The sequence below is a fragment of the Hydra vulgaris genome, chromosome 15, assembly GCF_038396675.1.
Source record: "Hydra vulgaris chromosome 15, alternate assembly HydraT2T_AEP".
Classification (NCBI taxonomy): Eukaryota; Metazoa; Cnidaria; class Hydrozoa; order Anthoathecata; family Hydridae; genus Hydra; species Hydra vulgaris.
Window position 1 is genome coordinate 37,359,754 of NC_088934.1, and position 13,501 is coordinate 37,373,254.

The 13,501-nt window shown below is 28.1% G+C and overlaps 1 protein-coding gene across 2 annotated transcripts; it reads left to right on the plus strand.

Annotated features, from left to right (window-relative positions):
* Positions 1–47: 47 nt before the first annotated feature.
* LOC136091477 (uncharacterized) lies at positions 48–11,577 on the plus strand. Of its 2 annotated transcripts, XM_065819092.1 has the most exons (3): positions 48–186; positions 7,695–7,857; positions 10,243–11,577. In XM_065819092.1, the coding sequence occupies exon 3, from the start codon at positions 10,261–10,263 to the stop codon at positions 11,485–11,487; it is 1,227 nt and encodes a 408-aa protein (XP_065675164.1). In that variant the 5' UTR covers positions 48–186; positions 7,695–7,857; positions 10,243–10,260; the 3' UTR covers positions 11,488–11,577. The 2 variants fall into 2 exon arrangements, with proteins under 2 accessions (XP_065675164.1, XP_065675165.1); XM_065819093.1 differs by lacking the exon at positions 7,695–7,857.
* Positions 11,578–13,501: the final 1,924 nt, after the last annotated feature.

Genomic DNA, 13,501 nt, shown 5'->3' on the forward strand with positions numbered 1-13,501 from the left:
AAATTAAATAATTAAGAAAACTATATCACATCATGATGAAATGGAGATAAAGAAAATCCGTTTTCAGTTTCTGGACACGCGGGTTTTTTTTTTTAAACTTTGACTTCTCTACTAAAAGTCGATTTACTCTAAGTTTTTTGATGGCGAATTATATAAATATTTGACAAACTGGATTCACACGGACAGGTAAAATAGTTGTCTAAGCAACCTTTTTCAATAACATCGCAAACATATGCAGAACCCTTATATTTTTTTACAAACACGACCTTTTCTCGACCGAGTAAAGGTTGAAATATAACATTGAATCAACGCTTAAATGCGCTGTAGAAAATGTCGCAAAATATTATTTAAGGTAATTAAACGTGGCTACGATATATATTGAATTGGCAAATAAAACTAAGTTGTTTGCTGAACTCTGCACTTGCAATATCTCAAAAATCGATTTTTAATACAAACAGTAATATAAAATGATAAATATAAAAAAGCCTAAAAACACAGTTTATAGTATTATATATAAAAATATAAACATCTTTTTAAAATTTATTTGTGTATATTTGTATATATGTTTCTACAATTTATAAAAATACAATTTACAGGGTATCGTATCGATACGCCAGGATATCTTTGAGATCAGAATCTAAATCAAAAAATAAAACTTGTATTATTAGTAATCTGAGAGCAAATGTAAAAAAAATTGTTACTAAGTTAGTATGATTATTAATAAATTTAAAAAGTAAAAACGATATATATATATATATATATATATATATATATATATATATATATATATATATATATATATATATTGTTTTACAAGAAAAAACTCAAAAAGCATCTTATTGCAAGAGTTTTTTTTTAGTTTTTCTATTTTCCACCTTTATTAAAATTTAAAAGTAACTTGAAGTAGTACTCTTTAAAAATCATTTTCAATTATTTGAACTTTCGGTTATTCGAAGTAAATTTTTATTCCTCCTGGAGATTCAAATAACAGGGAGTTTATTATATGAGTTATATATATATATATATATATATATATATATATATATATATATATATATATATATATATATATATATATATATATATATATATATATATATATATATATATATATATATATATATATATATATATATATATATATATATATATGTATATACATATACATGTATATACATATATATATACATTTTATAAAAGTCAAATTTTACAACTAAATATACTTACAATTGCGTACATACATTAACTAAATAAGACTTACTTCAATAGGTGTTATTATAAATCATCAATTTAAATCATATTATGTACTTCGTTCGTAAAATTGAAACCAGTTAAAACCATATCATTCCCTCAATCATTGATCCACCAAAAACGCTTTTAATACTTAAAATGTATTTTTATTAATGTATTTTAAACCACGTATCATTCAATTTAGAGATGGCTCTTTTACTTACTTTTTTTTTACTTACACGAGTTAATTTTTATCAAAAAGTAAATTACACAAGTAATTTAAAGCGTTTAATGTAAATTTACATTTGCGTATAAGTAATTCATTTTTTTGAAACGTCTTTTACTTTATAATGTAAGTTTTTTTACTTTCAAAAGTAAGCTATGTAAAAGAAGATTACATTAAAAAGTAATTATCTTTTACATGTAAAAGTAAGTCACATGATAAAGCTGTTTACTTTTACATTTAAAATTTAATTACTTTTGAAAATTACATTAGGCATCGTCCATAAATTACCCAAAAGCAAAATAAATTTAAAAAAGAAGTAGGAAGATAAAAGAAAAAGAAGTAGGAGAAATTATGTTCTTTTACGCGGCGATTTTCAATAAACTTATTAGCGCCACTTTGAATTTTTATTTAAATTAAGACTTTGCGAGGGAAAACTTTTGACCTTTTTTTGTTTTGTTTATTTTGAAAGTTTGCGTTACGCAATTTATGGACGATCACTAATATAAATTTTTATAGGTAAATGTAAATAGGTAAATATTTACAGTTACCTATAAAAGTAACTAAAAAATAATATTAATAAAAAGCTTGAATATGAAAGTAAATTACATAAAAGTAATATGCTACCAAATGTAAATTAAATTTACAAATAAAGTAACATTTTCAAAAAAAGGAATTTTTTATTTTAACAGTAATAACAAATCTTTATTAAAAATAAATTATATAAAATAAAATTTAAATTACATAAGTTTACATTTTATATAATTTGTAAAGTAGATTAAAAGTATTTTATCTAAAGTAAGTCAATTTACTTATATTCTACAATAACTTTGACAGGATCTTGTACAACAGTAATGTAAAAAAATAAAGTCTAGAATTCAAACAAACCTGAAATATGGCAGTGAGAAGGCGCATATACCCATAGGAGACTCAGAAAAGGCTATTTAAAAGGCACAATTGGCATAATTGTTAATTCTTTTTACAGGTTTTTTGCGTAAAAGTTTTTGTTATTGAATAACTAAGGAGGGCAAGCTTAAACCAGTCCTGTATTTTTAAAAGGATACTTTAGTTTTGTAAGGTTTTTTTGCTACTTTAATAAGAAAAAAGCCCACCTGCGCAAAAGTATCCCCAGGCCCTGCAAGTCTTAATCCGGTACTGGTTTTAAGAACTTCGGTATTTTATGGGCGTGAAAAATTTAGAACTATTCATGTAAATATTTTTATCTGCGTGTAGTATCAGCGGCCTAACTACAGCAAGACCAGTGTAAGCAACATATACTGTCCCTCAAGCAACTAGCCCCAGGGTCGCGAGGTTTGAGTCCTCAAGATGTATTTAAAAAGTTTTTTTGTTGTTTTTTTTGGAAAAGTTATTGTTCCAGAGAAACAGAAATTGGGCACCTTGCCCTCGTATATCTACTGACCCAAAATATTTTGCTACGTAGATTAAAAAAATAAAGCTTGTGGTCATTGGAGCCTGGAAAAAAAACCCCTAAAACATTTACCACCCCTACCCCAAATTTGAGGGCAACAAATTAGTAACTTTTACTTTTTATTTTCTTACACTGAATTTAAGTCGACAGGTTTTAAAATTCAAAATTCAAAGGTTATGATAATATAAAGTTTCTTAAAATATATACTTTATTTTAAAAATGTTTACCTCCTAAAAGGTTTAGGGGAAAGTGGGGTAAAATGGGATACTTAATTTTAACAACCTATAAAAATGAAATTTTAAAAATTAATGTTGTTGCTAATAGTCAGTTAGTTTCAATAGCTATCAAATATCATTTCTGTAAAAGATGAGTCTAAAAGCTTCAATACACTTTGAGAAAATTTAATAAACAGAAAATGTTTGGGTATCCCATATTACCCTCAAGGGTGGGGTAATATGGGACACCTGATCAATGTCAGCTAAGGAAGGTAATAAGTTATGCAAGATCTTATAAATCAATGAAGCGAAACAAAAATTTATAAAAAAATAAAAAAATACAGCTTTAATATTACAAAAAAAAGAAAAGATTAATAAAAAAGAATTTCAATTTTTAATCGCTGTTAATGCATAAATCACATTTAAATTCGTCTTCATCAGCCCCTGCACATTCTGTGTGGGCCCATTTTCTGCAAGTTTGGCACATGACCCATTGCTCTCCTTGGCCATCTTTCGAGAATAAGTCAGTACAGTATATGCATGGAGTGTCATTATCAACCATTAACGTACTCGTCATTGTTGCGCCTATTTGTTTTGACTTTTTATTTTCGGCTGAAAAAGTTTTTTTTTAATTTTGATTTTCCTTTTGTCTTTTCATTTTTTCAGGCTTCTCACTGAGCGATTGTTTGTAAGGGGAACTTGTCAGCACGGCAGTAAATTCCTTTCGTCTTCTGGTTCTGTTCACCCTTTCTTTGGCTACGGGGTAAGGACTTATGTCACTAGCCAACATGGGTGTATCACTAGAGGCGCTGGTCACTGGCGGATGTTGCAATTGAATGGTTATCTCACTTTCAGGGGCAGGCATTTCTGTTGTTTCTACCGCCTTAAACTCCTTAAATACATTCCTATTCACTGGCCAAATTCCAGTCTTTTCATATCCATTAACTGCTGTTGCAAGGCTGGCAGTGCGTAGATAGGCCTTCGCAAATATAGAAGTTATTTGGAATTCTGTGACAATTCGCCCAGGATGTGAGCGGAGTCACATCTGAATCTCGGAGTCATAATAAGTAGATAAAGGCTTCATAAATGCAACATCAAGAGGTTGCATTCTGTGAGTGCGGTGCGGTGGGAGACAGATAATTGTTATAAAATGTTGTCCAGCCAAATTAATGGCCCCCGAGGAAAAATAAACATAGGTGGGATATATGTCCCAGATACACTCATGCAAAGTATTGTAGTAACCAACCGTCCTCTTTTAGTTGAAGAAAGGATGCCAACTTGTTTTTTCCCTTTCAGTGCTATTATTTTGGCATTATTGGACTGTACAGTGGGAATGTCCTTTTCATCCACATAAAAAATTTTATGAGGATTAAATTTCTTCTCACCGATTTCTCTTTCTAAAAGGTCAAAAAATTTGCCCACATTTACTTTGTTAAATGCTGTAGCTCTTGCAATGGAAGAGGGTTCTGGGGTTCTTATAGATTAGTGTGAATGTTGTCTTAAAAACGATGCTAGCCAGTCTTTTCCAGCTCTTTCTTTTGCAGAGTTAAAACGGTTGGGAATACCGTTAATTTTTGCAAGCTGAAAGGCCAGTCTACGGACATCTAAGCTGGTAAGACCAAAAAGCCTGCCTTTCATTTCTACTATGTAATCAGCCAGATCTGATGCAAATTTGGAAGAGAAAATGGGTTTTCGTCCAAGTGGGAGACTGGTCAATCTTGTACTGGATGATCGTTGCATTTTACCTTGCGTTCCAGAGTTGACCGAGGGACATTGAAGGCTTTACTAGCTTTTAGATAGCCCATTTCTTTTTTTCTAACGGCATTAATAGCTGCTGTCATAGCTTCTGCTGACCACTGTTGCCTCACTTTTTTTTTTTCAAATGTTCTCGGCATCTAAAAAAATGACCAAAAAAATGTGAGAACTTTTATACGTTTTATTTTCTAGAATTTTAAACCTCTTAAGGGTTTATTAAATAAAAACATAAAAATGTAGTTTTTAAAAAAGAGTTGAACACATAAGATTCTATTTTCAATGTGCTATTCCTGAATGCAACCCCAATCAAAGGTGTATGAAAGAAAAAATATCCAAAAATGATAAAGTTTTATTGGCGTAAAAAGAAATTTTAAAAATTAACACATTTATCATTATGACTAATAATATGACTTAACGAAGTTGTTAGTGTCTATTTAATTAATGCACTTTAAAATTCTAAACATTTTTACAGAACTGTTGGATCTTAAGGTGGTTTATACTAATGAGAAACTGTTGTTGGTTTTTTAGCTTTTTTTTATCATGAATAACAAAATTGGTTATAAATTGTTTATTTTTTAATCTCAAGTTAATATTTAACACACCCACACTAATAATTAATGTAAATGAAACTCCTGGCTAGCTCAATACTGACAATACAATAAAAGCAGAATTAGCATTGAAAATATAATAAGATGAAAAGAAAATAATGGAAATAACGTGGGTAATATGGGATTCCATCCCATATTACCCCCATTTAGGTATCTCATATTACCCCACTATATAGCACACTTCTAATTTTTTTTATTTTATGTACCACGTGGAATGGACAACCCTTAAAAGGTATTTTATGTTTAATAATTGGTCAGTTACTGATTAAATTCTGAATATAGTAAGATAGTTTACCTTTTTAGACTATTTTGGCCTCCTGTAACAAAGTCGATGTTATGTAAGGTTCACTGGTGAAAACTTGCAAGACTTTTTTCAGACGCAAATAATTCGAAAGAGAACAACTTATTCTTGCCGAAGTAACCTCCTGACATTAGCCTCGTTTCCAATTCAACAAATATTTTGTAGCACTGACCTATAAGTAGATAATAGGGGTATCCCATATTACCCACTACTCCATATTACCCGACTTTCCCCTACCTCCCTTTCATGCCATTAGCGTGAGAGCGACGAGTTTATAACATTTATATATATATATATATATATATATATATATATATATATATATATATATATATATATATATATAAATGTTAACTGACTCCGATTCTCGCAATACTTTTGAAAAGCTTTGTATAAACATGAATATATCAATGTTTGGAGTTTAAACTCTAAACATGCTTTTATCGGACCGTGATGCGCAAAGACGCCGTCGGCATGCCAATACTGGTCCACTGTAAAACCTAATGCGGCTTGCCGCCGTTACAAAAACGCTAAAGGTCTGCTATGCCATTTTTTGTGGGCTTGCCGCTGACGGCTGAAGAGCGCAAAACGCTTTGTTGTTAAAGCCTTTTAAAATGGCATGCCAGTATCGGTAAGTACATCGCGGTATGCTGTAGTTTTACCAACATAAAGCCAGAGCTTGCATACACGTGGTTCAAAACAAAGGCCGTGGTTTAAAGCAACAGTTTATAAGCTTCGACGTACAATGATCTATTCAAGGTCCTTACAGTCTATAGTATAAATGCACTGGAATATAAAGAGTTGTTTTATAACAAAGTTTTATAGTTAAAAATTAGCGGAATATAGATATTAAAAACTTTAAAAGTATCAAATAATGCAAATTCTTACTGTATTTTATTTAATAGAGGAAACAACATAGCTGAGTTAATGAAAAAAAAGTTGATGAATTCTGAGACATTTTATATTATTGAATTTTATTTTTAAAAAAAACATTTAAAATCGGATATGTTAAAATCCAAAAGTAATACCACCTGTTTCGATTTATTTTTAAACTGTAGCATACTAACTTTTTTCGTATTTGCAATATTAGGAAACTTTTTCCACAAATAAGGTCCACGATATTGAATTGAATATGTAATTTGTTTTAAATTTTATATTCTAGGGACAATATAGTTATTGTCCGTTAATATTCAAATTCTTGTAAAGGTTAAAATTCAAATTCAGTGTAAAAACAATGTAAAAACAATGTAAAACTTTATTTTAAGATTTTCAATTCATCATTAAGGCCTCTAAAGTTTGTAACCCTTTTTCTTACAAAATTTTTATTAACTTTCTGACTTTTATGGCTTTTTATTTCCGCGCAAAACAAACGTGAGTTCTGCATTAATAAAAAAAATCATAAAAAGTAATTAAAATAAACGACACAAAACAAACTTTAGTTTAGTGTAAATTTAAAAAATCATTAAAAATATATTTTAAAAAAAACATTTTTAAATGGACAAAAAAAGTAAATGATAATATGCTTAATAAAATTAAAATATATTAAAAGCAAACACTTATAAAATGGACTAAAAAATAAATTCATAAAAAATTTTTTTTAAAAATGACAGTTTTTAATTGGATTAAAAAATAAGATTTCCTCGGGGATTTTGTGTATGAACACAACCTGAAACATCCATTAAAGCCAATAATTGAAAATGATGGGCGCCAAAGATATTGAATGGTAAAAATATTTTAGAAGTTATGAACTTAAAATTAGATACTAACCAATCCGATGGGCACCAAACATTTTTTGTCCATGACTTTAATAATGGATACTTCAGGTTGTGTACGAACACAAAATCTAAGAGACCGGACAAAAAGCTTACTTATAACTATTTTATCCTTTTATAAAAACGTTGTTTTTAAAAAGTTTTTTTAAAAATTTTTTCAGATTTGAGAAGGATATTACTATATTATCAGGCGAAATGCAGAGCGATTAAAGGTATCTATAGCGAAGGCTGTATACTGGTATAACGTCTCGTCTGATAAAAGGAGTGGGGCCTGAATGTACAGCATAACTACGCGAGAAGACTTCAAAAAGATTCGAAGAAAAAGTTAATATGTCATTTAATTTGTATTTAAGAAAAATAATTAAAATATAAAACATATAAAAACGAAACAAACTATAAAAATTTTAAAAATTTGTTTTTAAAAACAAAGAAATACTCAAAAAAAGCTTTATTATGTAAAGATGTTGAAAAAAACCCATTGAAATACACAAAAAACGTGGAATGTGATTAAAGAGATAATTGGTAAAAATAAATGTACAAATAATAATTTTCCAATTGATGGAAAAATTTATAAAAAAGAAATAGTTGAAAAGCTTAACAATTTTTATCTGAAAAACACGTCTGTTTGTTTCAAAATCTAAATGCAATTTAACATTCTATTTCAAGGTTTTAATGGGTGACAACTAAAAAACAAGACTGGATTTAAAGATACATATCTCTTTAAAGAAGTAAGATAAAACAAAAAGGAAAAATGCTCTAGAAAGTATTTTTATTCTAGTTTTTAAATATATAATCAGTTGTTCTCAATTAAACCATTTCTTCTGACTTTATCAATTAAGCCTGGCATAGACTGAGCTAGGCTCCGTATGAGCTCAATATCAATTTTATTAAGGCAATACTTGATTCTAGAACGTAATTTTTTAAGATTTTCTGCATGCCAGTTATTCTTGTAGACAAGGCCTTTCAAAATACTCCAAAAATTTTCAATAGGAAGACATTCTGGCAAGTTTGCAGGGTTATCCGCTTTCTCAACATAATGCACGTTTTCCATATTTAGGTACATGATTACTGTTTTTGCATAGTGAGATGATGCTAAATTTGGCCAGAATACATATGCACCATCTGAATGATACTTATTGATGAATGGAATAAGTCTCTTCTTAATACGTTTGTTTAAATAGATTTTTTGATTTACTGCCAGTCCATTTGGTACAAAATAAGGTTAAGAAATTCCATTTTCAGAAAAAGCAATCCATAGAAGTAATTTCTTTTGAAACTTTTGTTTTGTTTGGTATTTAACTGTAGATGGAGTAGATTTTATATCACTAGTATAAAATATATTATTTCCATTGATACTGGAGTGATTTAACGTGAAATAAGACTCATCGTCAATGATTGGTTTACGATTTTTGAATTTCTGACACAAGCGACTGCACTTAGTTCTAGCTGCTGCTTTTTGCTGGTCAGAGCGTTTTGGAATTGTCATTTTTTTTCTTGATTTAATATTTGTTCTTTTTTTTAATGTTTTACTAATGTGTTGCTGAGTAAAGTTGAACTTTTTAGCTACCTGTCGTTGGGAAACTCCGTCTTTATGGTCAAACATAAGTTTGAGCTTATCAATGTTTGTCCTGGTCATTTTTTAGCTTTTACTCCACTTCCTTGAACTCTTTGGTACCCAGATTCACTTTCAGCACGTTTAATTATCTTGTAGATAGTACTTTTAGGTATATTCTCAACTTTATAGTGGTCATAAGTGAACTTTTTACCAGCATTTTTGTAAATTAAATAAAATTCATACACATGTTTTCTAATCCTTTTCCTTTAAGAAGATATGTGTCTTTAAATCTAGTCTCGTTTTTTAGTTGTCTATTGTATGTCTATCTGTTAGCTTTTGTTGTTGATATTATTATATTATATTGATTTCAACATTAATACATTATAGTGTAGATACCTTTTATTACTGTCAGTTATTATTAAATTTTTGTAGTTTTTTAAATCATATTTTAGGCTCATTCATAAAATGGGAAACATTTTGTAACAGTCATCAGTCTCTTTCAACGTCGTGATATTTTTATTTATTTATACTTGTGGTTTATCTCCATGTCTGGATTTCTAATCCTTGACATGTTGATTCGGTTGATTGATAATGCTTGAAAAACAGTACTAATAATTTTTGGTTTTATTTGCTACAAAAGCAAAAACTCCAATGTTTGGAGTCATTAAAATAAATCAAAGAATTACGATAGCAAAAAAAACACTCTCAATCATTAAAAGCTGAAATTGATTTGATTTTTCGGTATCGAAATTTTACAATTTGATTTTTTAGACTAATTTTAGACTAATGACTATAAAGTTGTATATATTTACAGTTCAGATATTTATTCACCATAAGCACTCTTAGTATTTTTGTTTACAACTATATCTAAATAGATTTTTGTCAACCTTATAATTAGCAATTTATCGGTGCAATTTATTATAGTAGTTGATCCACTAATCTTTTATGTTATACTCTATTATAAAAAGTTAATTTAAAGGTTTTTTTAATAAAATGTTTATTCTAACACAATGCGCTTGTCTTAGAATTAGAATTAAGAACTATTGACTTGTTTAGTGGAGCACAAGCAATAAACAATTATTCGACACATATTTTAGAAATATTTATCTTACTTTAGTAATATTTATGATAGTACTGATTTTTCAATATTTTAGATTTTTCAATATTTAACAATGCATCAAGATGAAATTCATCATCCAATTGAAAACGAAATAAATCCAAATGTTCTGAGAACAGAGTCAAAAAAGTTAAACAATTTGTTTTATGAAAAAGTAATAGAATGTGAATATGAATCAATCACACCTGCAACTAACAAAGGAGTTTTAACAGAGGAAAGCAAAAAAAAATTTTTTGACAAAGTCAAAAAAAAGTTAAACAAATTGAAAGAACAAAACAACGAAGAAGATTTTCACCAAGGTTTTGAAAACAATGCTTCTTTTACCAAATATTTAGAAGGTCAAGAGGAAGAATTAAAAGAGTTAGTATCGGATAAAATATTAATTCATAAATACCAATATAAAGAGAGTAAATTGAGTGAAGTGATAAGATTTAGAATTAATATTAGAAATGATAATATAGCAAACGAAATAAGTTCATATAATACTAAACTTAAAGATAGTCGTAAAGATAAAGATGTCATATCTAATATCTCTGGATCCTCAAATTACAAAAAAATTCAAGAATGTATTGATCTCACGGAATCAGAATGCGTCGTCTTAAAAAATGCAATCCGTTATTTAGAAACATCTTTAAACAATATTGCTTTGGTTGACGTTTTTAAAAGAGAGCTCAAGGCCCTTAAAGGTGTGCAAGTTGGTGAAATTAACTCAAATAAATTAGATTTGCATACAGTTGTTTTATACAAAACAGAAGACGCATTTAAAAAGAAAATATTAGTTATTGACCCAAACAATCCTTTATTTAGTAGTCATTTGAGTAAATTTAACTATGACTCCAACACAGTCGAAGTGCTATGCGATAGTAACAAGAAATACAAAATTTATACTCATGAAGGAGGCAACAGCAAGACTAATACGGCCGGACAAATCGAAGAGCCATATCGAGATTGTATTGACATTTCTGTGAAAATTAGTTTTGTGTTAAATAACTCTGGAAAAAAATACAAAAGTGTTTTAGACATCATGCTTTCTCCAGAGATAAAATTAATAACTAATAATCCTGCTATCGACAAACTTCCTTTATTAGAATTGCCGGTGAAACTAAAGCAAACATCGAACATCACAAAAATTATAGAGTTTAACTCGCGTCTTAAATTCTATAGCGACCAATTTAAAGCAAAATTAGATTATTTATCGGAGATACTGGAGTCAAGGAAAACAATATATGAAAAAGAATATCGAGAAAATATTTTGAGATTGGAAGATAAGATTGGCATATAAAACATCTACTAATAATGTATAAGCATTTACTGCAACAACTAAGGTTTCTAAAACCCAGTCTAGTTAGGCATATATATACATATATATATATATATATACATGTATATATATATATAAATATATATATATATATATATATATATATATATATATATATATATATATATATATATATATATATATATATATATATACATTTATTTTGATGTAAATATATTTATTTAATTAACGACTTGAAAAACTAATTTAAAGAACTTACAAGCAAACAAAAAAAGGAGAAAAAAATAAAGAAATAAAGAAAGAAGTATAAGAAAAAGAAAACGAGAAAGAATTAAAAAAAAAAACACTTAAAAAAGGAAAAAAGAAAAAGACAGAGTAAACAAAAAAATAAAGTAAATAAATAAGAAAGACTTGTAAAGAAAAAAGAAGTTAGCAAGTTAAGAAGAAATAAAAGAAGAAAAAGTAAAAGAACAGCTAGAAGATTGGTTGTTTTTATACTTTTAGACCTTTTTTTTTACGATTTAAATTGTAATCATTTGTTTGTCCGTTTATTTTAATTCATACTAATTTTATTACTATTTATTTTTCTCATTATCTTATTCATAGTTAATTGTATTCACTTTATTTAAAATTTGTTACTAATATATATCTTTTGTTATTATTATTAAATATTTATTATTATATATTTTTATAATTATTACTGCATATTTATTGTCATATACTTTTATTATTACTACATAATTTTATTTGTTACTGTATAGATTTATTAGGATAATATCATTATAAATATTTAAAATTGATTTATATTACTTTAGTTTAAATATTATTAGTTTATCATTCTGTCTTTATAATTAATAGGGATGGGATTTAAGGTTAGTTTTAGTCTAACTAAATTTAGTCGACTAACTTTTTAGCCTAACTAAATTTAGTGGACTAACTTTTTAGTCTAACTAAATTTAGTGGACTAACTTTTTAGTCTAACTAAAATTAGTCGACTAACTTTTTAGTCTAACTGAATTTAGTCGACTAACTTTTTAGCGTAACTAAAATTAGCCGACTAACTTTTTAGTCTAACTAAATTTAGTCGACTAACTTTTTAGCGTAACTAAAATTAGCCGACTAACTTTTTAGCGTAACTTAATTTAGTTGACTAACTTTTTAGCGTAACTAAAATTAGTCGATTAAAACAAGCTTTAGTACTAAAAACTGAATAACCTAAGTTATGAAATTTTGACACACGATGGCACATTATTGTGGCGGTTGAATGTCCCAATTATGGCTCATAGGGGCCAGTCAAATCAAATTCGTAACGTATTAAATCAAATTGATTATTAGAATTTTTTCCCAGCTCTGAGACAACTAGCAATGCGGTTGTTACAACTGTTTATATACACCCAATGGGCACGAATCTAAAAAAGGCACCCTTTGAACGTTTAATTAACATTCTGCAGTTTAATTTAACGTCTAATTCGGGGTTGGGAAAGCGAACTTGCTGGGGTATTTTTGTTCTCACGCTCCAATCACCGCGATTTTTTTGAGAAATATTTTCATTTGACTTAAGAACATTCTTGAGTTATGAGTTCGCACGAAGCCTAAAAGTGTCATATCTGAAACATCAAAAAAATCCTGCCTACACCGCTAGTAAAACAATATACGAAAAACAAAATTTTCGCAAGAATCGCAAGCGAAAAGAAACTTGCTAATCGATTCATTTCGAAAGAAAATTTTTGGAACCTACCGAAAGGACTCAGTTAAAAAATAATATCAGTTTTTTACTTCATAAAAATTTGCATGCGCGATAATTGACACTTATGAATAATGAGCATTTAATAACTTAGTTCATTGAACGGATTTTTTTAAATGGAACATTTCAATCTTGTTTTTATGACGAATTAAATAAAATTAAACTTAAAACCTGATTCTATTGTAGCCATTCCAGACAATTTTTTTATAATTCAAATAAACATATCTAACTTATATCATTGTACAGAGCTTGACTTGACTTAAAAAATGA

Coding starts and splice junctions, on each gene's coding strand:
- LOC136091477 (XM_065819092.1), top strand. CDS start 10,261: ATGCATCAAGATGAAATTCATCATCCAATTGAAAACGAAATAAATCCA.